The following is a 24,245-nucleotide window of genomic DNA, read 5'->3' on the forward strand; positions in this document are numbered from 1 at the left end:
AGAAACCAGACAAAAGGGGAAGCCAGCGAGCCTGCCCTCTGGTTTGGCTGGAACAGAAACACCATTTTGGTGAAGGATCCCAGATCACCGTTCCCCCGCAGCATCTGCCCCCGGAGCACCAGCAGCCCCTGCCCAAGGCTACACCCAAAGGGGCCGAGCCCCCAAGCTCTGCCCCGTTCAGAGCCATCACGGCCCCTCCCTGCAAGCCTCACCCCCGTCCCCAAAAATCTCCCATTTATCACAGTCCCGGCACGCAGCCCCGTTTCAGGCAGGGCGACTGACAACGTGTGTTTAGCCTCCACCTTCCGCTGCCTGTTACACCGCCTGCTCCCACTGGTTCTATTTTTAAGGGTGAGAGTTGTGGTGCACTGTCGTTTCCCCAATTCGATCTCTTTTCTCCTAGCAGTTCCCCAAATTAGCCAGTTTCCACGGTAAAACACAAAAACTGCCAGACAGACCTGAAAGGCGCTGGCAGAACCGCGCTGAGGAGCCTAAGCCAGCTCTGCTCCGCTGCTCCAGCTCTCCCACTCGCCCCCGAAAGCCCGGGGATTCACCAGCAAATTAAGTCCTTGTGAAAATAAGGATGGGGACTTAGCGGGCATTTAGGGGGTGGGAGGGTTCTGGCTTTTAAATAACAGCAATATAGTTTTCCAAGTCACATGTAAACTGGTATTTCCTAGTAATTTTGTTGTCCTTGATGATGCTGCCCGGTCAGTTCTGTGTTTTCTGAGGGGGTTGCAGCAAACGCAGCAACACTGACCATGCGAATCACAAGCAAGCAAGCAAGCATGAACTTGCCTGCGTGGGTTTTTTTCCTTGAGAAAACCCAACATATATATTGATTTAATTAAACCTGCAAGATGATACGACTTGAAAAAAACCCGTGCCTACTTTTAGCAAGAAGTCCCTGGGGCGAGGAGCAGGGATGCTGCAGATGAGCGGCTGAGAGCCCCGACACCAGGTAACGCTGAACAACCGCAGGGCAACACAGGACCAATGCTGAAATAATGATGTGGAGCAGTGATGGCTTTAGAAAAAAGTAATGAACTGAGGAGGAACACGGACAGGAACATTCCCCGAGGGTAACTATAGTCCAGCAACACAGTAGGTGTCTGTTAAATGACAGCTAATTCTTTCGGGTATTTCACTTGTGACAAAAGGAATTGATCAAGACGTTGAACCAAGCCCAGTCAGAAAAGAGTCTTCTTCAGCTCAGGACACACTGTCCAGAGTCTTCCACCCGAAGATTAAAACAGTTTGTTAGCACTTAGTGCTTCATGCATGTTAATTAACCCCAAACCTAAAGCCTCGGTTCAGGTGGCAGAGCATGGAAATGTCATTTTACCAATGGGGAAACTGAGGCTGCAACTCAAGGGACAAAAGGGAGACTCAGCCCCAAATGGAAACTTCTCTGCATTCCCGTATGTTCTCCCTGCTCTGCTGAGAACACATTACTGGATTATTTGAAAGTGGGTTTCGGGTCTCAAAAATATGAGAGCCCACACCACCGCAAATAACAATGAATTAGAGATGCCCGTGACATAGGGGCACAGAAGCTTCATCAGCCAAGAAAGCTGGAAGAACAACGTCTCTAAACTGCTGTGAAACAGAGTGATCCACAAACCACCGTGCTGCACCCTCACTTGAGGCGCTGGAGCAGGTACTTACATCCGAGGCAGGACCTTTATCAGCACCGGGGCAGGAGAAGGTAACGAACTCATGGCACCGCTTGTGCACGACGAAGCAGCAAACTGCAAAGAGAAGACAGCGACAGTGTCAGGGGTACGTTAAGGGATTGGCAGCACGTGAGCCCACAGTTTAGAAAATAAAAAGCTATTATATCTGATTTATGAGAAGATTTTCTTTTTCTTTAAGAGTAAACCTGCGGCAGATTTCTAAACCTTATCGAATATCGTCAACCGGACCAGGCGTTTCAGTAAAACTAAGCAGAAGCAAAACGTTGAGCGAACGTCAAAGGAGGGCTGGGAACCCTTATGTTCACTTTGAGCTCAGTCACTCACTGCGTATGCTCTGAGGTCACCGCCGTGTATAAAAAGAGGGAGAATTTGGCATTTGTGGGTATCTGAGCTGAAAAGTGCATGTGTCCAAAAATGGAAGATTGTACCGATGGGAACAGGTGGGCAATTTTCCTCCCACAGCTCTGCTTTTCTTCAGCGACTCCACAGCCTTCATTTGCCAGACCAGAAGACACGTACGTCTTCCTCTCCTCACGCACACATGTCGATGACAAAGTCACCCTTCTGGGAACGGCACAGGAAAATTAATCCCAACATGCCGCTACCCAGACTTTCAAGCATAAGTATCCAGAGCTAAATCCACATCCCTTAAACCACCAAACCCTTATAGCACACGCTAATCTGAAGCTGCTGGCAGTATTTTTGCAGTCTGTGCAATCAAAGTGCTGTATTTAAAGGCTAATTTTTCCCCTAAATGCCGCATAAGCACCTCACTTTCAGGGATAGACCTTAAAAAGGCCACTCGGCACTGCAGATAACTTCAACTGACAGCCCAGGTCCTTCTCTGAGGGTCTCAGCCCACCTCGCCCTGCAGCTGGAGATGGCACTACTGCTTTGGGAAGTCAGGGTGCCCCAGGTCTGGGGAACAGAGGCATCACCTGGCACCCCACATCATCTCCTCCTGAGTGCCAGCCCCAGCAGGTCCAACCCCGCTCTGCACCGCATCCGCGCCCCATCACCGCATCCGCGCCCCATCACCGCATCCGCGCCCCATCACCGCATCCGCGCCCCATCACCGCATCCGCGCCCCATCACCGCATCCGCGCCATGCCCCATCCCGAGGGACGGGACCTCAGCTCCGAGGCAGCACTGCACATGAAGGGAGCCCACGCAGGAGCAAAGGGAACAAGTGGCGATTCTGTGAACAAAGCAACGCTGTGCAGAGGCTGCCTTTGTCTGGGGGAACCTGGGCACAAAACTCAGCTCTGTCTCTGGGGTGTCTCATTTGCCACATCCTTTTCCCAAGAGCCACAGTTACACTAAATGAAAGAGCAACTGGAAGATGAGATGCAGTCTACTGGGTTTCAGAGAAACTGAGCACATAAAATAAATTGAACAGTGCAAAAGTGAAACGGGTTTCAGTTGCATATCTGACTACTCCTAAGGAACAAGGAAAAGGCAAGTGACATTTGCCGTTAAACTCACAATCCCCTTACTGTGCCCTGCTACATCCAGCTTTAAATTCATTTTCCTTTTCACATTTTTTCATCATGGGGAAAAAAAAAACCCACAAGCCCAGAAGGTTTTAGCGGCACAACAGCTACCAAGAACTCTCCCCTCATAGGACCTCTAGAACTCTATTAGCAAAGATTTGTCCTGAAGTGTGTGTATAAACTCAATAAGGCTCCGTGACACGCTGGAGCGCAGGCGCTGTTGGGAGGTTGAACGCTGATGCCAACATCTAGGCTGCGGTGAGAGGTTCCCAGTGGAGCCAGAATAATTTCAGTTCAACAGAAGAAACAAGATTGCTACTAGGCTGAACTTCCTAATGCCATTCCTTCATGCCGTATATAAAAAGGCTGTTGGAAGCAAACCTGACTCTGAAGAGTAGATAAAAGAAATAAAACCAGGTCCTTCTGGTGCTTCCCCAGCTCCTAAGAAGCTTTTGCACTTTGGGGACAGTGATATTTGTTCCTGCTTGGGGAAAATAACTTTCCTGCCTTTGGGGCGACAGAAACTGGAGAAGGAAAAAAGCAGGAGTCGTCTGTGCTGGTCTTCCCACCAGCGATGGCTCACCTACAAGCAACACCAGTCACAGGAGAGCATCTGGTTTTATTTTGCACTGCGTGCACCTGGTGCTGGCAGCAGCTGCCCTCCCACCCCTCGCCTGGCACCGAGCACCCCACTGGCTCTGCCCGCGCTGGAGCCTTCCTCCGGCTGGATGCGTGCAGGGAGCCCACCAGGCTCTGCTCCACGGGGCTTTGGAGAACGAGGACATCACCAATCTCTTCCAAAAGGCGCGAAAGCCAACCAACTTGCCTCTTCCATCGCTGCAACCTGCCTGGCACTGCTACAGACTTCCTCGCCGCACTCTTCCCATCTCCTAACCGCCCCTTCCAACGCGGTGCGCCGTCTGTGCACCGCACTGGTCCCCACGGCAGCTCCGTGCAAAGCCCTGCCGAACACAGGGCAGCCCTGCCTGTGCCCACACGCCACCAGCAGTGCCCGTCACAGGGACCAATTTCCTGCAATTCAGGAGCAGGCAGAGGAAAGCAGCCTCCCCAAACACGGCTACCAGCACACAGAACACTCGAGGTATGATGGGGATTTAAAAAAAGGTTCATTTCTGTCCCTTGTAATACCGGCTTCACCACCTTTGCTATTTCTGTGCGTGCTCACTGCTTCACTTTCCGCACACGCCTCCCCTGAACAGGGCAAGGGCAGGCTGTCAGTTTGGCTTTACTTTATGGAAAGTCGGAAATCTGACCTTTCTATTTTTGCTCTCACAGAAAGCTGTGGTGCTTTCAAAAAGCAACGCTCCTGGATCCCCTCTGCGCCAGGCAGACAGGACCAGGGCCCCGCTCTGCCAGCACGTTAACAGGGATGCATCGCTCCCTGGAGTCTGCGTTGTGTAGCCAGATGTGGCACATCAGCAGAGCTGTGGGTTTCAAATGCATTTGATTTAAAAATAAAAAAAAAAAATTTAAAATCGAAGTCTTAAGTTCTGTGCACGAGAAGAATCTGCAGTGGCTTTCTACACTCTGCTCGTTACACGTTTAATTTGACAGGCAGAACTTAGGCGATCAGGAGAAACAAAGAGGGAATTTGAAGAAGGGAAAGGAGAACACGGAGCCAAGCGATTGATCCTCACAGACGTGCGAGCGGATGACTGGAGCAAGCAAAGCGCACGTACGCGTGCACACCAACCCGGGGTGAGCTCCTCACTCTTGCCTCTCCAAAGACGCTACGAAAGCAGACCACATTCATTTTACATTTTCACTTGCGCAAGCAGAAGAGGTGAAATGCCCATTCCTAGTGGCGAGAGAGACTGGAAAGCCAATGTCCGAGAAGCTCAAAAACATCCTAGATTTTTATTGCAGCCTCTTCTCCCTATTCTTTTAAGATTTCATTGAAGATTTTAATTATTAAAGACAGTATTAAATATATACACATGTTGTAACATCTCCTGCCCTTTAAGGACAGATCTAAAGAATATACTAGAAATGCAGTATTTTCAAGTGGAAAAATAACTGCCATGTGTTTGATACATTCATATTATAGTGCAATTAAGCAAATGGTAGCCAAGTAACTGTAAGTCATCTTTGTGGTGACTGAATATTAAGCAAGAACAGCAGGTTCTCCAGCAATCAATGTTAATACAGCTTGTAAGGACAATCCCTTGGAAGACGGTGAAGCGTAACACTTCCCTACGCATCCAAAGCAAACGAGAGGCTCTCTGCTGATTGCAGCGGTGCGGGCTTTGCACCCAACGTTTTGAAGGAAGAGCTGCAAGCCCTGGAAAGATCCATTTCACACGTGCCGAGGTGAACAGCCAATCCATGCAAAAACCGGCCGATAGAATTAATGGCGTACGGGAGCTTACGCCACTAATCCTGCCTTAACTCCTAAAAGTGCATCCTACCCAACAGATGCGAGAAGATTTGATAGATCTTTCTTCCCGTGACTAATGCGGTGCATTATGCGGGAAAGATTGTTCGCTTTCCACCCTGCTGAGCAGGAGCCGGGCTCTGGCTCTCCACGGCCGCAGCACCACGAGGCAGCTACGTACCTGGGCACAGCAGGTCTGCTGGGACGAGCGCTGCCGTGCCACTCCTGGTTTCATCACACTTCAGCATTTTAAGTCTGTGTCTTTGTCAGTTTAGAAATTACAGTACAAGCAGCAGCTTTCGCAGGTTGCTAATCAGACAGATAATAAGATTTACAAATTACATGGATAATAAAGTTATCGAATCCCACTAGTGAGCTACAAACGTCCTGAGTCATTTATATACAACAAAAATAAAACATTAACCTTTACCATTTGTTATTGCGTAATACAAGAATGCTAACTGGCACTAAATTCTTCTTTAGAGCTATCTCCACTGCAGGCATCTGGGGAGACATCTCTGCCTTGTGGGAAGCAAAAGATACAAAACCCAAGACAAGAGGCAGAGCCCTGGAGCTCAAAGACTGTCCACAGGCTTACAAGACTTGCTGGAACGCACATTTTTAACAGCAGCCCCAGCACAGTTTCTCAGATCTGGGGAGACTTGCACCAAAGCATCGGGGCAGGATCATCCATCTCCATTCCTTGTGATCCTGATGCAGTTTCAGGAAGAAAGGTCTCCTAGAAGGTTGGTTTTCAGAGCTAAGAAACCACAGTAGCACCAGGGCACCAGGGTATTTGCAAACACTAGGAACTAGCCTCATTTTGAAGGATGAAGAGAGAGAAAAGGCTAATGGTGTTGCTTAAAATATATATATATATATACACACATACACCTAAAGGCTTCTTGGTCTAAACCACTGCTCAAATATCCTCATGAAAAACCATAAAGCACCTTCCCAAACCGATCACAGAACCTGCCAACTAGAAAAACCTCATCAAAATGCGTTCCAAGAGCATGAACATTGCAGAGCACGTGTCCGGCTGCACCTCCAGCACGGGAAGGGACCTCCTGGGGACGCGAGGGCTGCTAGCACAGCTCAGCAGTAGGCAGAACATCCATCAGCTCCACGCTTGCTGACAGCCAGCCAAACCGGGCTGCTGAATGCAGGGAGACAGGCCAGCAAATTAAAGCTTTATTCAACAGCGTGCGGTCGGGAGCAGTAGTATGTTTGCATGTTTTGGAAAAATGCTGCAAATTACTGCAGCAGACAAAAGCTCTCGGTAAGTCCTCAGCAACGGCAGCAGGGACAAATTCAGCACTTGACTGCACTGCATGGAAATATTGCTGCAAGAAGCCGGGTAGAAGTCCCCTAAATGCTGAGGACATTTTTCATCCCAGACCCACGGCCGGTGACCAAGACGAGCTGCAAGCTGAGCGCTGATTTTGGAGATGACCCCTCCAGCACCGCCTGCCTCACGGTTGCTGCGTGTGCCCCGCGGCAGCGCGAGGTCTCGCCCCCGCGCTGGACCCCAGCAGCTGTCCTCTGAGTCAACAGGACAGAGCGAGAAACAAAATCCTCAGTGAAAGTAGAAAAAAAAAAAAAGAGAGGACAGATGTCAACGTTAGCCAAAGTGCAATTAGAGGAGAGCGGGTGCTTTCAGCACGGTGAAGCAGCTCTGGGGGCAGCCAGGTAGGTTTTAAGGTACCTGCTCAACATGGGGGAGAGCTGCCGGGAACAGCCAGCTCCCACTGCTCCAGCACACCAAGTTATCAGCCAAGGACTGCTCAACGTGCAGGGGCCCATCACAAGCATCCAAGTTCGTAAGGCACCGGGCAGAGTCACTAATAAGGAATTTCCTCGCGGCCACCGCAGCCTGTCGCTATGTGTACCCATCCTGCAGGAACGGAGAGTGCCCTCGTCCCTCCAGCGCTCCCAACAGAAGCAGCAAAAAAACCTCTTTGTCGGAGGGGACCGGGAGACACGTTGCAGCATGACGGGGACAGCTTTTATGCCACTCAAGGTTTGCCAGGACAGGCTGGGCAGGGGGATACACCCATCCGCCCCGTGCTCTCGGGGGCTGCGAAGGAGCGTGGTCCCCCCTGTTCCTGCCCACCCAGCGCAGGCAGCAGCCCCAGCCCACGAGGCTGAAGCCCACCCACGCGAGGGGCTCCCACGGCCGATAGCCCGGGGCTCTGCTCTTCTCCCACGCGGCAGCCCGGGGAGGAGCAGGAGCAGCCCTGGCCACGCCAACTTCTCCCGTTGATGAGCGATGCAGGTATCGCCGCCTTTGTCTCACCAGGTTCGTTTATCACGAATGCAGAGCTTGTTTGCTGTGTGTCGCCTGCACGCGCACCTTCCTCTCCTTCAGAGTATTTTCTTTTTCTTCTGTTTACAAAATGTAAACAAATGCAAAAGAGTTTCCCCACCATATGCACCACAGCTCACCTCACATGCTCTGTCTCCATTCAGATGCTTTCCCAAAAACAGACAGTTGGGCAGCTTGCCCAAAGATACAACAATGCAGAAATATTTGCTCTTAGAATACAAAATCCTCCCCAGTCCAGTGGCTTCTGCCCAGGAAAAGCTCTTTATCAAAGCTTAAAGCTCCTCAAACTGGCATTCAGGCTATCCAGGGAGCCAGCCCAACATGAGCACAGGTGCTCCCAGGAATCTGAAAGCCCAGAAAAGACTCAGGGTTAGCGTTTTATTTGCAAACAACTCCAAATGCCTCAGACTGAGTCTGCCCCAGGACAGCAGCAGCAAACCCATGCTGGAGCTGCATCTCTGCCCACGCTGCTACTGCCAGCACACACGTTTGTCCAAGGCACCAGCCAATCCTGCTCAGAGCTGATCTTTTGGGGTATTTTGGGGCCCCGTTTCTCCAGCATGCTTTGACCTTGCTCTGGATCATTTTTGGGGTGCCAGAAGCACGCTCTAGAGGGAAACCTGCCTTGCCCTGTACCCTGGCCACTCTGCGTGGATCCAACCGTGCAAAGAGCTGGATGACTGCAAAGGGTCACAGATGCTGGAGGGCAAGCAGCGGCATCGTGCCTCCCAAAGCACCACATCCCCACACAGCCCAGAAAGGCCAGGAGAGCCCCAGAGCTGCCTCCAAGCCGCAGCAACCCCGACACAAGCTCTTGGCCATCGGCACGGGGCCCTGGCACCAGCCCACAGCTGAGGGCTTAAAAATGCCAGGAGAGCACAAACCTGCAATGTACCTGGCAAGCAAAGCAAGGCTGGCTCGAGATAAATCATTTCCTGACCCCTGCACGCTATCGGCTTGGAGCCTGCCACATGAGATCTGATTAGCCTCATCTCCCAAACGAAACGTTGTTAGCTGGCAGGAAGGTATCCAGCCCTCTTCAAAAACCCAGACGCTGTGACAAATGACTTCCTGCAGGAATGAACCCTGCCTAGCAACTCCATGCTGCATAAAGCAGCATTGCCTTTTATTTGATCTCCATTTGTTGCTCTAATTTCATTGCATGAACTCCTTGTCCTGATGTTCTGAAGAAGGGGCTAATCAATTTTCCTCAAGTCCTTCATGAAATGAGTAATTCAGGGAAGTCACCTCTAATGCCTCCGTGCGAGTACATCCCTTCCCAGAACCCACGTTTCCACTGAAGGGAAGCCCTTTGTCCACCTCCGCTGGGCAAGGGAGAGGTCTGGAGGCACCAAGAACAGTCTCGGATATGGTACGTCAAATGAGGCAGACAGATGGAGAGTTAACAGAGCCAGAAGAAGGATCAAGCAAGATTCATCTACAAATCAAACCCAGGGAGGAGTTAAAACCTCCCCAGAGAGCTGACGGAGCTGTGATTTAGCAGATGGTTCTAATATCATGAAGCCTGAAGATTATTTCGAGCGTATCTCAGTGCGTAGCTGCTCCCTTAAAAAGTGTGGAAATTCTCATTTAGATAACGTTTCCACTTCCTAAATAACATGAGATTCAGGAAACAGCTTGGAATTCAGATTATCAAAACTGAAGAAAACAAAATAACCAGAAAAAAAAAAGAAAAAGATTTTTAAAAGGAGCTTTGTGTTGATCCACCTACACTGGGCAAACCCACGGGGTCAGATGCATTAGCCTGGCTTTGCCCCGATGATGTACCGAAATGCACCACAGCCAGCAGTTGCCCACAATTTTCCATTCCCACATTAAAAAAAATAAGACTCGCTACATCAAACAAAGTCAGTGAAGCATGGTAATCATAAAATAAGGGGAAAGAAGGTTTCCAGGAGGGGGAAGTCCTGAATTTCTGACAGCGCTTTACAGCTTTTAATCACTTACAGCACACAGAGAGAAGCTGAGCTAAAATTTGTGCTATTTGGATTTAATCCCCAGCTTTGGTTAAAAGCTTTCTGGAGTTCTTACAACAAATATCTTCAGCTCCCCACGAGACTTTAGCGGTGTTCCCGTTGCCAGCTCCAGAGAGACACAGTAAAAACGAACGTGCTCTGGGATTTTTGAACTGCAATTCTCCTCTACAGAGACCTATCGGGAAACAGCTCCGGGAACTGGGATGACGGGGGGTTACAGCGAGTCCGGGATGTTGCGCTGGTTCTGCGTGCGTTAGTTTGTTCGTTGGACCCAAGGATGAAGAGATGCTAAATTACTCACTCATTTGGTCCGTGCCTGCCTCCACCTTGGCACGGCAACCCCTAAGGAACGATGAGCAACTTTTATCCCTTGAAAGACGTCGGGGTCGTGCCGATTTCGCACCGTCGGGTGCCAAGGCGACCTGCACAGCAGCATCCCGAGTCGGGATGAGTGGGAAGGTTCACGGAGGGGACAGAGGTCCCTGGGGAACAGGGGCAGAGGGGGGTGATGCTGCTGATTCAAGCAAAAGACAGAGGGGTGAGGGGGTAAGGAGTGTGAAAAGGCATTTTGCTACTGTTTGGGTTTCTTACAGAAAAGGAGAGCTGTTTTTCTTAAGGAAGAAGGGGAAGAAGAGTGAGACGACAGGCTTCTCTCCTGCAAGGTCTCACCAGCCTTATTTCTCTAGGAGACTGTGATTGCCTGAACAGCTACAAAGATTTTTCAATCCAAGAAAGCGATTCTTATTCAGACCAGTTAATTCTGCGCTAATGGTACAAAGAAACCTTCATTACAGGTTTGAAGAGGCCCAGCCTTGCAAATTAGTGCTGAGAAAGCTGTCATTCAGTGCCAGGAAGATAAAACTACATTTCCTGGTATTTCTGAAGTAAAAGCGGCAGAATTTTTTTTTTTTTAAAGCTACATAATCTGCGCTGTCCATTCTGCTCTGCAGCAGATCCCGAAGCAGGGACCACAGAAGACCCTACACCACAGGCAGGACTTTTGCCCATCATTACTCATCCCAGGCTGCGTTCTGGGAAGGGACGGAGCATGGACATAAACACATGCAGGATCAGGGCCTGCCACGGGCTCCACGAGTCGTCCCCAACTGAGCAGCCCCTTGGCCGATACCATTTCCCTTTTTTTGCAGGGAGAGGAGGATGCTCCTGCTCCTCCCGGCCCCCCAAGACCCTTTCCCAGCACTGTGGGAAGGGCTGAGCCTTCCAGGCGAGGAGCTTGGGGATGAGCATCACATGCCCGAAGAGCAGGAATCCTCTCTTGTGCAAATCCCCGTGCGGGAAAGGGCAGAGTGAAACATCCTCATTTAGGCTGCTTGCCTGCCCGTGCACCTGGTACCAGCTCTGGGCCTTTTGCTCACATCTCCCATTTACTCCACAGGGAGAGTTCCCAGTTCTCCAAGAACACCAAGCCCTTGCTCTTCTGCTGGCTTGCTCTTTGGGAGGGGAAGAGGGGCAACGTTAGCTTTTGAACAAGGCTGACTGAAGAGATCCCGGACCCTGCAGGAAAAGCCCCTCTCTAGGGCCCGTCTCCCAAAGTCTGCAATGCCGACTGGCCAGCAGCACCCGCCGCTCTGCGCACCCACACCGGGACTGGCAGCTATTTCCAGAGACACAAAGACATTAATTTTACATTAGAGAGCCTCGTCCCAGCTCGGAGAAAAACGGCTCAGAATTTAAATACTTCATCAGCATTTCTCCCGTACCAAGCTGTAACAGATTCACTTTCAGACTGAATAATTTAGCCCCGTGCAGCTCCTGGCCAGCGCGACGTATGAAGCAGCAGCCGCAGCTCTGCCGGCTGTGCAGGCAGGAACCAGCAGTGCCAGCGGCAGCTCGGTGAGCCCTGCCGAGCCCCCCCAGCCCTGCCGGCACGGCCAGAGGCAGCTCAGGGAGGAGGTGCTGCTCAGCAGCAGCATCAGGCAGCAGAGCCCAGCTTGCACCGGGCTCCGGCGCAGGCAGCACAACTTGCTGCAACCTCCAGAGCCGGGCAAGAGCGTGGGTGGTGTTAGCCCAGCTTTACCCCATCCACAATTCCTCCACGAACTGTAACTTTGAGGACTCCCCAGGAACGTTCCTGTGTTAGTGATGCCCCAGGATGGGGATGAAAATGCAGAGGGGTTTTGTGGGCAGGATCTGGGCTGCTTCTCATGCTGCCTCAGGCTGGGTATTTTGGAAGGCTCCTGCAGACACCATCATCTCCTCCCGCCCTTTCTCCTCCATCAGTTGACGGATGACTGAGCCTTCCAACTTGTGCTGTCTCCATACCCTGGTGCTCATCCACATTTCACCAGCATCTCCCCAACCATGGATCAGTACAGCAGCACCCACCTAACTTCCAAGACCAGGCTGGCTCAGATGCAGCTGCTGAGCCCTTCCCCACCTCCAGCAGATGAGACCCTCTGCTGCCCATGCCCCTTACCACACCACCGCCCACGCTGCCGCAACACAGGCAGAATGCCCCAGAGAGCTCTCGACACATCCCGGCAGCAGCGTAACTACCCCCATCCCTCCCACATACCCCACGCTCGGTGCACGGCTATCAGTTATCTGTGCCCTTTCCTTGTAAGCCAGTTATGACTTGCTTGCTCTTTGAGCTCCTCCACTTTCTCATGGTGCTTCTCACACTCAAGGGCCAGATAAACTCAGCACATCCCAACATGAGTTTTGCCCTGACCCTCAGTGGCGGCACCTGCCCTTGGTCCTCAGGAGAGAGAGGATTTGGTGAGCAAAGCGGGAGTTCAAAGCACGCTCAGCTGTCCGCAGCAACTGCAACAACACAGAGTCCCCCCCTCCACAGCTCTGACCCCCAGCAAGGTCCATGGATGGTCACAGCAGCACCCAAGGCTCCCCCAGGGAATTCCACGTGCGCCCCTGGACAGCTGACTTTCACACACGCTCCAGTTCCACCCCCGGGGAAGGCGTTTGCAGTCCAGATCCCCCCAACACACACCTGTAAAGCAGAAGCCTGTCGCTCCATTCAGTGAGAGCAATGCTTCTAGGCACTCATTTCCCCGCATAATTTAGGGACTTAAGAAAATACAAAGAATACAAAAATACAAAGAAAATACTGCCTCGCAGAACTGTAAAAGGAAGCCTTGCTGCTCCCTTTGCACCCAGAGGGCAGACAGACCCTATAGATGTAGGGTCATACGCCTCCCCCGCTGCAGCAGAGCTGCCCCCTCCTCCTGGGGCTGCCCAGGAGCACGATCCCAGCCCAGTGACTGGGGAAAAATCACCGTTCAACGCCAAGCCGCAGCAGCAGCGTTCAGGTGCTATAGCTGGGGGGTACAACTGGCATTTGTGGCTTCTCAGGGTAAGACCTTGTCAACAAAAATCAAGTGAATCCAGCGCCTGGCAGCACCCAACACGCAGCAGCAGCCCACAGCAGCTGCGCTGAAAAGCAGGGGGAGGAAGGCTACTCTGCTGTTCACTTCTAAAAGAGACACCTGTAAAAAAAAAAAAAGGAATACTAAAAGGGGTTAAATATTTTGAGCCCAGCCATGCACTTTTAGAAGTATTTGAGTACATATGAACAAAACATTCAAAAAAGTCTGCAGCTTGTATATGAAATACCAGTAATGAATTGACAACATCCTCTGCATGACAATGAACGTACTGAAGCCAGGCAGGATGGGGAACATCAATCATCCATGGCAATATAATAGGTGTGGGCAGGGAAGAGGACGATGAAACCGTTAGAGCTCAGATCAGAGAAAGATCTTCATTCTCCCACTGCATGTGCCAGAGAACCACCAAAAGGCACATCCAGGCTGCAAGGGCCGGGGGCCACCCAGGCAGAGGGTGCTGCTCCGGGCAGCAGCACGGGTAACGCAGCTGGCCCGGCTTCTGCGGCTCGCGCTGGCATGGGGTTCACTGGATGTGGCAGAGAACGGTTCCTTCCACCCAGGACATGGCAAAAGTCCAGCTCCTGCTTCCTTTCTGAATTGCTTGGGCCAAAAAAGCTGCTTGGCAGCAGCGAGCAGAACACCCCAGCAGCCTCGTCCCCAGCATCCAAAGATGACACCCCATGGGAACTGCTCCTTTCCCCCCCCTCCACGTGCCTGTTCCCCAACTGCACAGGCAGGGATGGTCGCGCAGGTACGTGGCCAAATCCCACCACAAAGCACGCTATTAAGAGACCAACAAAAGCCCCTGGCAGAACGGCTCGCCTGCGGGAACCTTTACAGAGAGGCTGTTTGCAGCAAGCGGAGCTGCACGCCCCAGCGCTTGGATGGGGGCGGCCATGCAGACCACGCAGCGTGCAGACACCACGCTGCACCACTCGCCCGCTCTCCAAACCCAGCTGCCTCCCAGGATGCAGCCGGGGCCAGCAGAGAAGTTCAAAGCAATGAGAACGAAGCCGGCAATATGTTTCCCTGCACGAAGCGCACAGGAATCGCAGACACCTTTCTTCTCTGCTCCTTTTCCCTGTGCCAGGTGCCGTTGCAGAGACCCACGCACAGAACCGGGGGGAACCGCACCAGCCGTGAAACTGCCCACACACCGGTCCTGACAGATGCCCTGAACGAACAGGAGGAAAGCGTGCTATTCCCTAATCTTTAATTATAGCCAGGTGACACGTTGCAGCAACGCTAACAGGTAATTTTTCAAGTTGGAATTTGTTTCTTTCCATGTTAACGTCCCCTCTAACCTGTTTCTTAAAAGCCCAAATTACGAGCCTCATGATACTGCATGCAGAGAAGTTTGTCACGGCCTCGGGCGGCGAGAAGGACAGTGCTGGGCTGGAGCAGGATGGCCCCAGCTCCTGGACTGCGGAGCCGTCCCACGACAGTCGAGGCAAGCGGTGACGCTGACGTTTCAGCAGCTCCCCTGGGGACCGCGAGCATCAGAGGAAGAGCACCCAGGTGCTGGCCAAGGCCAGGCAGACAAGGGGGCTTCTCAAGATGATGGACAAACTCAGTTTCTAGCTCAGACAAACAGGACAGGCAGCATCGAGGAATCTGCCGCAGCCCCCCCTGAGCCTGGTCCCTTTGCAAGGGGACGGGGTCTGGGTCCGCGGGGACATCCCCGGGGACACCCCGGTGCCTGCGGCCAGCTCTGCCCACGCACACCTGCACAACGGCTTCCGGACCTGTCCCAGCCCCGCAACGACACCTTCAGCATCTTCACCAGCGAGAGATGAAAAAATAAGTACTCTGTGATTAATCAAGGCCCCGAGGGACCAGATTAAACAGTCTTGGCAATTAGTTCTGGATTTCTTACGAAGGTGCTGGAAGTCAGTGGAAAGCTGCTGCAGTCCCTGGAGGATGAACACCGAGTCCTCTCAAAACCCTGCCTCGCCTGCACCAGTTACACAACTCACCGCTCGGTCGCTCCTCGGGCTCGCTGTTGTGATGTGTTAAATTACAGATGGTCTCAATTAAAAGTGCATAGATGGAAAGGAGGCTTGGAAAAAAAAAAACCCCACCACCAAACCCGCACATGACAAGAAAGAGAAGATCATTAAAAACTTGGCAGCCTACTTTAACTCTGGTGACCTGGTAATTTAATATTGTAATTGAAACTCTGGGTCAGCCTCTTGAGAGGAGGTAGAAATATGGAAAGGTATCCCTGCAGGATCAGTCCTGCCCAGAGAACAAGTCAAACATTAAGAAGAGGTCAGTCCCAGGTGCAGACAGCCCACCATCATCCCAATTATTATACTTGCATCTCAGGGCCCTAGAAGACGGCTGCTAGCTTGCTTTAAAGACACATTTCTTTTTGTAACAGCGTATTAATCCTATTTGAGGAAGGTAAAAACCCCATCCCCAAAGTGCTAATAACATAGCTCAGTTAAAGTTGAATTTTGTCACTTATCTCCAAAACAGACGGGACCTTCACTCCTATTTTCTTCCTTGCACCCTGCCCCTTAAATGTTAATATTCTGAACATTGTCTTATTTCCAAAACCAGAGACTAAGGTAATTATCAAGTAGCAACGCTCAGATAACAACACTACCTTCACCTCCAAATAAGCCAGGAAGCTTCAGGGACACCAGGCTGGTGAAGGATCTTTCAGCATTTAAACAGTTCACGGTGCATGCACCATCCCCTGGCACGCCGCTGCCGCACGGCCACGTCCCACCATCTCCCCCAGCTTGTTCCACCTCGTCCCCATTCCAGCTCTGCCTGAAGCCCGGTGCCCGCCCGGCTCTCCCGGCGCTGGTGCTGCCCGGCACAGCTGGCTGCCGATCCCGCAGCGAGCACCGTCACAACCTTTGCGGCATCGAGTGAAAAGCCACTCCAGCCTCTTCACCTGCTGCCAACCGCTCTCTGTTCCCACCATCGGGTCTGCCTGCCCCAGGTCAATCGTATTGTTATTTTAAAATCCCTGCGCTTGACCACAACGTTGTTTTTTGCCTCTCTGCCCCACCAGCATCTGAACACGCTCGCCCCAGCAGCAGCTTTGTCACGCTTGTCTGACATAACCAGCGACGGGATTTAGAATTAATGACAGTTTCTCCAAAAGATGTCTTTCAAACGCTACAGACCCAGGATTAGCCTGTTGGGAGTACCAGGGTGTCAGACTGTGTGGAGAGGATCAGGACACTCCCACAGCTGCTGGAGGGAGACGTGGGCTGGTTTCTGTAAGCTTCCTTCGAACCTCGGCAGGATCTACAGGGGCAGCTGCTACTCAAAGTCCCACGAAGGCAACGGGATCTGCATAGATCTGTCTCAGGATCGTTATGGTTTCATTTGCCTAAAAGATCTGGTGTCACATAAGCCTCGGTGGTGCACCAGAAGCCATGGGTGAGCAAACGTACAGGTGGCTCCAGCCTGGGAACAGGGACACCTCGCTAGGGCAAGCGGATTAAAGAGCCTTATCTACAAATGGCAAGCATTAAACCAGTTTCCTGTTTAAATCATGGACTTTGCATACATTCAGAGCATCTCAGGGCAATGGGACTGGGTGTCAGACCCATGCCTACGATGAAGTTTTAGTAGGTGACCCGTAGCCATCCTTTCCCACTGGTGTCCCCACCACGCCAACTGCCCCAAGGCACTACGGTGTCTCGGGGTGCAGGAGTGCTCCAGACAGTCTTCCCCCTGAACCTGGAGCACATTGAAACCCGTAGATGGAAGTCAAAGGAGAGCGAGAATTTCACTGTGCCTCTGGCCAAGAGGTTTCATAATTCTGATATCAAAATCAATTTTCCATGGCACTGTAGATCCAGAGAGACACCGAGCTGCTCTTTGTTCCCGAAGACTACAGCAAGAGGAATTTATGCTGAGCACACATTGCAAGATAAAGCACTCATTTCCTTTAGATAGTCTATTCAGGGTAGAGAGCTAAGCCCATGCACGGGTGAGAAACTTCTCAAGTTGGCCAGAAACGTCATTTCTTCTTTGCAAGTTGCGTTACCTTCCAGAAACTTGTAACCAGGCGGGTGAAGGGCTGGAGTTCAAAACTGGCCCTACAATCATGAAGAATTTAAGGTCTTCAACCAAGACAACATCACGAGTAGATGAACACAGAGCTAGTGCAGAGCGAAGTTTGGGAGGTATTTATACGCTGCTAAAAAAGACAGCGTGGTCTGTAATCTTGTTCCTCTCTGTCCCCGTGTATTTCTAAAAAACAGGCTTTAAATAAATCAGACAAATCCAAACTTGGGGAGATGGTTAAAGTAAATCTATTCAGAACAATGGAAGGGTGCAGGTGTTTATTTCTCACCTCATTTAAGGAGCTAATTTTCTATGCATTAATCACATACACCTCCTAGCATCCAGACCCGACGCTTTCACGGTTCGCAGCAGGGCTCGCTCCACCAGAGTCACCTCCTGTTCAGCCGTGTACCTGTCACACCACCCCACCTGCGGCCCCGCAGCTGCGTTTCAGGAGAGACTTGCACTGGGTGGGACCCGGTTTACATCCACCCAGGGCTTACCATAGCGTGGGCATAACGTACCGGTACCGCCGTGCAGGCGAGCTCCTGCGCGGGCTGCCTAACCCGGCGATTTTGGTAACTCTACGGTGAGGCACAGGGTGACCCCCGTGACTCGTGCCGAAGGTGCTGCATGATCTCTTTGCTTTTCAGGAAGTACAGAAAAGAAAGAAAAACAAATCATGAATACAACAGCAACTTTTTTTTTTTTTTTTTTGTCCAATACGAAGAGCAATGACTTCCCTGTTGTTGCCTCTGGCTTATTTTGAGCACTCTGCATCTTGGGAGTTTTTGTTCTCTGCATGCAAAGCGATGTTTGAAAGGTTTCTTGAACACCCAGAAATGGTAACAGATCAATTTAAGTACAACTGAAAGCAGCAGTTAGCCAGGGTCCTCGTAAGGTGAAACTTCCTGCAGAGGATTTATTAAATGTTGCAATTGTGCCACGTAATTGTGCCATAGTCCCGGGTTTCCTACAGCAAAACGCTGACCGTTTCTCTGCTGTGCTGCCCCTCCACCACCAAAGCGCTTCCCCAAATAACCGAGAGCTCGCCAACACCAGCCCATCGCAGAGGGCAGAGCCCAAAGCACGAATTTGCCCTGACAGCACCATTAAACACCGGCACAAACAGCTCCTGACATTAACATACCTCCCATGCATGCAACCTATCAAAAAGCAAACGGGAGCGTTCAAGACCATTTCAAGATACTGTCCAGTTCATCTCTGGCTTTTCTCTTCTGCGGAGTGTTGCATGCCACGGTCTGCCCCAGCTATGCAAGCCACCAGCACGCTGCTGGGCAGCTGAGCCTCCAGCCAGAGGGTCAGACCGCAGCGCAGCGTGTCCTTCAGCACTTCCACTTCTACCTAATCAGCACGCAGGTTCCCCACCAGCTCATCCAGCCTAGCATCACCCAGCACGTTTTGGAACTTGCAAGCCCCTGAGACAGCCCCAGGACCTGCCAGGCAGCAGGAAATAAAGCTCCATCTCTGCTCCTGGGTGGTGGGAAGCCAGAAACCACTACTGCAAGCCCCATTTGCTCCACCAGCGTGGCTGGCCGCGGCCAGGCAGGGTCCCAGAGCCTCCCGGGGGATGCGGGCACCCCCCTGTACCCCAGACAGAGGAGAGCAGCCGACTGGATTTTATCTTGTTATTTCAACCACTTCCTCCTGCAACACACGGGCAGAAAGCAGGCTCATCTTCAACAGCTCTGAAGCAGAGCAGGGGGTTCCTTTTGGTTTTGATTCTCTCAAGCTCTCCCATAAGAGGGCCATATCACTCAAACCTCTGCAGCTGATGGCAAAGAGGGGGTTCAGAGGAGGGACCCCAGGGAGCTGAAGTCCGAGCGCGGGCAGCACGCACCAGCCTCTGTGCCGCCGAGCCTCCAGCAGCATTATCGAGGCAGCAGCTCCATCTGCACGGGCAGCTGCTGACTTACATTTCCCCCACACTCCACATCATCCCCCCCACGCTCTGCACCATCCCACACCACCACCACAGCACCAGCACCCGGCCAGCGAGGGAGGTCCGAGGGGCTGAGCAGGGCTTGGCAGCCAGCAGCTGCCCTCCACAAGTGACAGACTTGTCAAGAAGTTCCATGTTCATTAACTCTGTTTTAAAATTGGAGGGGAAAAAAATCAAGCATTATTTGGTCCTCACTGTCTCTCTGCTTTAAAAATATCACTGCTACCATGGGCAGGAGCATCCAATGCTCCAGGAAGCTGCAGGCAGGGGCAGGGCATCCAGGAACGCTCTCCACCAGCAGCTCCCACTGAAGGACCTCCCCAACCAGCCAAGCAGCAGCTATTCCCCCCTCACTGCAGCATCCCCAAACGGGCAGATAATTGCCCATCTTCAAGTACAGGCAGCTCCAGAAGACATATGGTCCCCAGTAACGAAGCAGCAGCCCAGGGCTTTGCACCACAGCAGAAGGGCAGACCCCGGGTGCTCGCAGGCAGCTGCCCCTTTCGGGAGAGGACTCTTGATGCAATGCTTGCTACGGTGACATGCGGGGGTGCCCCCACCGAGGCATCTCTCTGCAGATGCACCAGACCGATGCAAGGTCGCAGACTGCCAACCCAAATCCGGAGGACGCATGCTTCTGCCGTACATCAGCAGCCAGGTTTTCGGCTAGCAAAGGAGAGAGCACCGAAGCGCTGTGCAGCAGCTGGCAGCTCCAGTCGCTGATCAATTAGCAAGTGCCTTATTAAGGCTAACAAGCAGCTAGGCTATAGCTACTCCACCTGTAGCAAGTGAAAGCCACACAGTGCACTGAGAGGACACAGCAAGGAAGAGAAAACGCAAGCTCTGCAGCCTCATTTCACTTTTGCTTGCCATCACGCCTCACCCGCTCGCCGCAGCAGACACTACTAATTTGATGAGCTTAATTCTCCAAGGGTGTTTTCAATCCCTCTCTCGTGCTCCAGCGAGGGAGGCAGAGAAAGCAAACCTCCTTGCAATGAATGCTGGACAAGGTGGCAGAGCAGGGAGCCCCTGCCCAGGCTCCTCCGGGCACAGCCGTGTCCTGCAGGTCCACTCAGCACGTGGCCACCCATGTGCTTAAAAACCCGATTTCCACTCCTCTCAAGTTCTCCGTGGGGGGAGGGCTCAGACCTGCACCCCAGCCCTCTCCCACCCATCACCGCGCCTTGGGGCTGCTGCTGGCCCCCTGCATGGGGCAGCTCCCCGGGGGGGCAGTCTGTGGGTCAGGTTAGAATTAGCAAACGCAGCAGGAGAGCCACAGCCAGGGTGTCCAGCGGCAGTCAAGGCCCCACTACACACACCCGGGGGTTGCTTGTCTTGTCAGTCTGTGCTGTCAGTGTCTGTCAGTCTGGAGACACAATTCGTCCCGGGCCACACGTCAAGACTGTGTCCAAGCAAGGGACAGAGCTCAGCTGTCCTGGCACTGCACCGGCCTGGCTACAGATGCTGTATGATCCTGCAGAGAGCAGAGGCACGCTCGCTACCCAGAATCTGCTGGGGAATCGTTCACAGAAAGCTCGTTAGCAACAAGTTCTTATTTTCCAAATCCTGTTCAAGCCAACAGCTGCTGTCAAACTTGCCCACCAGGTCAGCTACGGGCTCGTACCCGTGATGCACCCGATGCACCGGGCAGGCTCTGACCTGTGTGCAGCATCCTCTGTGCATCGCTGGGGTCCACGCGCCCAGGAATCCCTCTGCCAGCCCGGGCTCGGCTCCCAGCCCGTCCCACAAACATCACCGCTGTGAGCCGGGAGGGGAGAGCACGAAAGGGATGTGGCCACCAGCCAGTGCCCCAGCAGACACAAAGGATTGCTGCTGAACTTCAGGCTTCTCTGAAGCAGCAAGCGTCTCTGACTTTACGCTACAGACACACAAACTGGATGTTAACAAGAAAGGACAGCCTGGGGGATGAGGCACCGTGGACGAGGGTCCCAGAAAATGGCTCTGCCCATGCCAAACCCGCTGGAGTCGCAGCCCGCTGTGGGACAGGACAGCATCCCCAGCACATCAAGTCATGATCAGACTGTTTGCAGAGGCAATTCGCTGTTTTGGAAACATATTGCCGCGCCAGATGCTCTGTTAACCCCATCGCGCAGGGCTGATCCTTCAGCACACGTGCCATGCTGTCAGGGAAGAGGAGTGAGGGAAGGGACCCCAGCTATTACCAGCCTCCTTCGAGAGCCCTTCCCAGCCACACGGACTTCCAGCCTCCAGCTGACCCCCCATCCAGAGGGGGAAAGCCCACCAGAAGCATGGTGCTGGAAAATACTTCACACACACACACCTAAACAACATTTCCCTAATTTGCCCATTAAAGATGGGCAACAGACAGAGCTGGGCACAGAGGTGCAAAACCCCAATTTTTCTCCAGCAACTACCTCACCCTTCCTGCTGTCAGACCTCTCCAAAACACACCCCCTGCGCAGGGACTCACACCGAGGGCTGCAGAGAGCAGAGACCGATGGATGCACCCTCCCAGTGACGATGGCCGGAGCATCCGCTCTCCACCTTATTTCAAGCCTGCTCAGTCCTCAACTCCACAGGGGAATTTTGGGAGGTCTCGCAGGCTTCCTGCTCCATGTACTGCCGACGGAGACATACTGATAAGAAATCCAGCCACTTCCTCTGCAGAAAAAATAAACAGCTTTAGCGAACAGAGGGCGAGAGCACAGCAGCTCCAGCAGCACGCAGTGCCGGGGGCAGAAAGTCTTTCGCCACTCAGGAGGATGCTCGGCCCTGACTCCTGCCTCGGCTTTGGCTCTCCTTGGTACCGCTCGTGCTCATCCTGCCAGCGAGGCACATCCCGGCTGAGCCGGGGCAGCAGGGACTGGCACAGCAGCACAGGGTTAATGCCGACTGCGGGTCCGGCCAGGGCAGGAGGGTTTTCCCACAACAAGTTGCGCAGCACTGGACCCCGCGGGGCTTTGGGAGGACCTGGCACCTTGCTAACACAGAGCAGCACCTGGGGTGTGAAGCCGTCTCACCCAAGGGAGGATGCTCGCACGGTGTCGAGTGCTTTCCCAGGCTTGCCTTGGCTGCAGCCAGGAGATGAATGTTCACTTCTTAGGAGAGGCTTGCCAGCAGCGCTGCAAACAGCAAAACCCCTCAGTGCTGACCCTCGCAAGACAAGCGCTACCACACTCCAGCCCCCACATGCCACAGCTACGCTGCTGCAGGGAAGGATGTAGATTACACTGTTTTTTGTTGTTTTTCTTCCCTTGAAAACAGGCCATTATCTCATGACAGTTTGGAGCACTATATGTTATTATACAGCAACATTACTGCCTTTAAGACATTCAAAGGGCTGCAGCTGGCAAGATCTCTAGTGTACTTGGCACTCCTTTTGATGCTACACGGATAAGATATTAAAATAACATTTCCAACATGTAGATTTACTGTGTCTGCTCACTCCTCTCTCTCCAGCCAAAGCCGTTTAGAACAAAATTTTTATTGATGCTGCAAGACAGGTGGTGCACAGTGCAGCGCAGGCTGGAGGAGTCACCTTGCTATGGGAGGGAGCGGAGCAGCTCCGTCCTGGGGATCTGTCTGTCCCTGCCCCGGGGTCTTCCCAAGGGAAGGTCCGGGATTCAGCACCGGGTAGGATGCCCTCAGAAACCTGTTTGACACGATGGCCACGGAGAGCCAGCAGCACAGAGGGGCACCAGCACTTGAGCAAGGTCAGCAAAGAAAGCAGGAATCAGACACTACCTTCAGATAGTATTAAGGGAAGCATCTTAAAACACATTGGAGAGAGAAAGTAATCAGACCTGCTTAGTGGTTTTGAGGGTTTTGGGGTGTATTTTTAAAGCAATTGCTCAGGTGAATTTTGCTTTAGCTCTAAGTGGCTGGTATGCTTGGCTTCTGCTTCCCTAACAAAACTTCATCAAGCCATGAATTAAATTTGCTCTTCTTGGGCAACAATCCTGTACAATTACATGCCACTGTGCTCAATTAAAACATTATCTAGGCTGCCAGCTTTCAGAGGAGGAAAAGAGGAAAAGAGAAAAAGAGAAGAGTCATTTTATTTACATGGAGCTCTGCAAAGAGCTTTCTTGGCTCACTTTCCACATCCACGTCCCTGCTGGCCAATATGACTTTATTAATGTTTACGATATGGCCTACTTTTTAATGCGACTCTGTCCCAGTGAAAGAATCCATTTGCATTTTTAATGAAATTTGGACAAGCAATTTAGCCTATCCCCCAGCACGCTGGCCTCCATAACCCTCGCACAAAGCCTATGTACTGTCAGCCTCTCCGAGCAGACTGCCGTGGCTTGTCTTCTGCAAGTCCAGGTGTTTTTACAGAGCAATCTCTTTGCTGAGGGGTGTCATTTTATACAGAGTTTGTGCTGCTGCAGCTGGCACAGCATCCGCATCGTCCTCAGCACGATAAATGCAGGCTATCACCAGCTAGCCCAAAGGCAGCTTTACAGTCAGTTTATTTTAATAAAGCAATGAAGGGGAAAAAAACCATACATAAGATACTAAATAGAACAATAAAAATCTTTAAGCTTGCCTGAAATTTGTCCCAGCTGTTATGTAGTACTTTATATACATGAAATAAGGCAAATTTCAGAAATACTGGGCTGAGTTTTGCTTGTGTATCCCCACTTCACACTGGCCTCTTCTCCCGTTTTCCCTTTGCTATGCAGGTTAAAATGAGAGAAACCTCTCTGCTGAGCTGGAAGTTGTCTGCAGAGCTGGGCGGGGGGGAGAACGAACAGAAGCTTCTAGTAACTCATTGAAAGTTGCAGTACGAGCTCACACAGCAAGCAGCAGCCCCCAGCCTGCGTGCCCGCCTTCGCCAGCCTGACAGACACACGCCAGCTCCGACACGCCGGCTCCTCCGCCGCGCTCAGCCGGCATTTCCATGACTGCACGCCGAGATCTGCCGTACAGTCCTCTCCTCCGGGTTGAGTTTTGGAATAAAAACCTGCTCTTCAGCAGAAGAGA

The 24,245-nt window shown here is 52.2% G+C and overlaps 1 protein-coding gene across 2 annotated transcripts in view; it reads right to left on the reverse strand.

Moving 5' to 3' along the window:
• PRKCB (protein kinase C beta) overlaps positions 1–24,245 on the reverse strand; it is a 133,306-nt gene that overhangs the window by 79,523 nt on the left and 29,538 nt on the right. For both annotated transcript variants that reach the window (XM_054842773.1, XM_054842771.1), the window contains exon 3: positions 1,669–1,751. In XM_054842773.1, the coding sequence (XP_054698748.1) occupies positions 1,669–1,751 (83 nt within the window). The remainder of the gene's footprint in view (positions 1–1,668; positions 1,752–24,245) is intronic.

The sequence above is a fragment of the Grus americana genome, chromosome 15 (assembly GCF_028858705.1).
Source record: "Grus americana isolate bGruAme1 chromosome 15, bGruAme1.mat, whole genome shotgun sequence".
Taxonomy (NCBI): Eukaryota; Metazoa; Chordata; class Aves; order Gruiformes; family Gruidae; genus Grus; species Grus americana.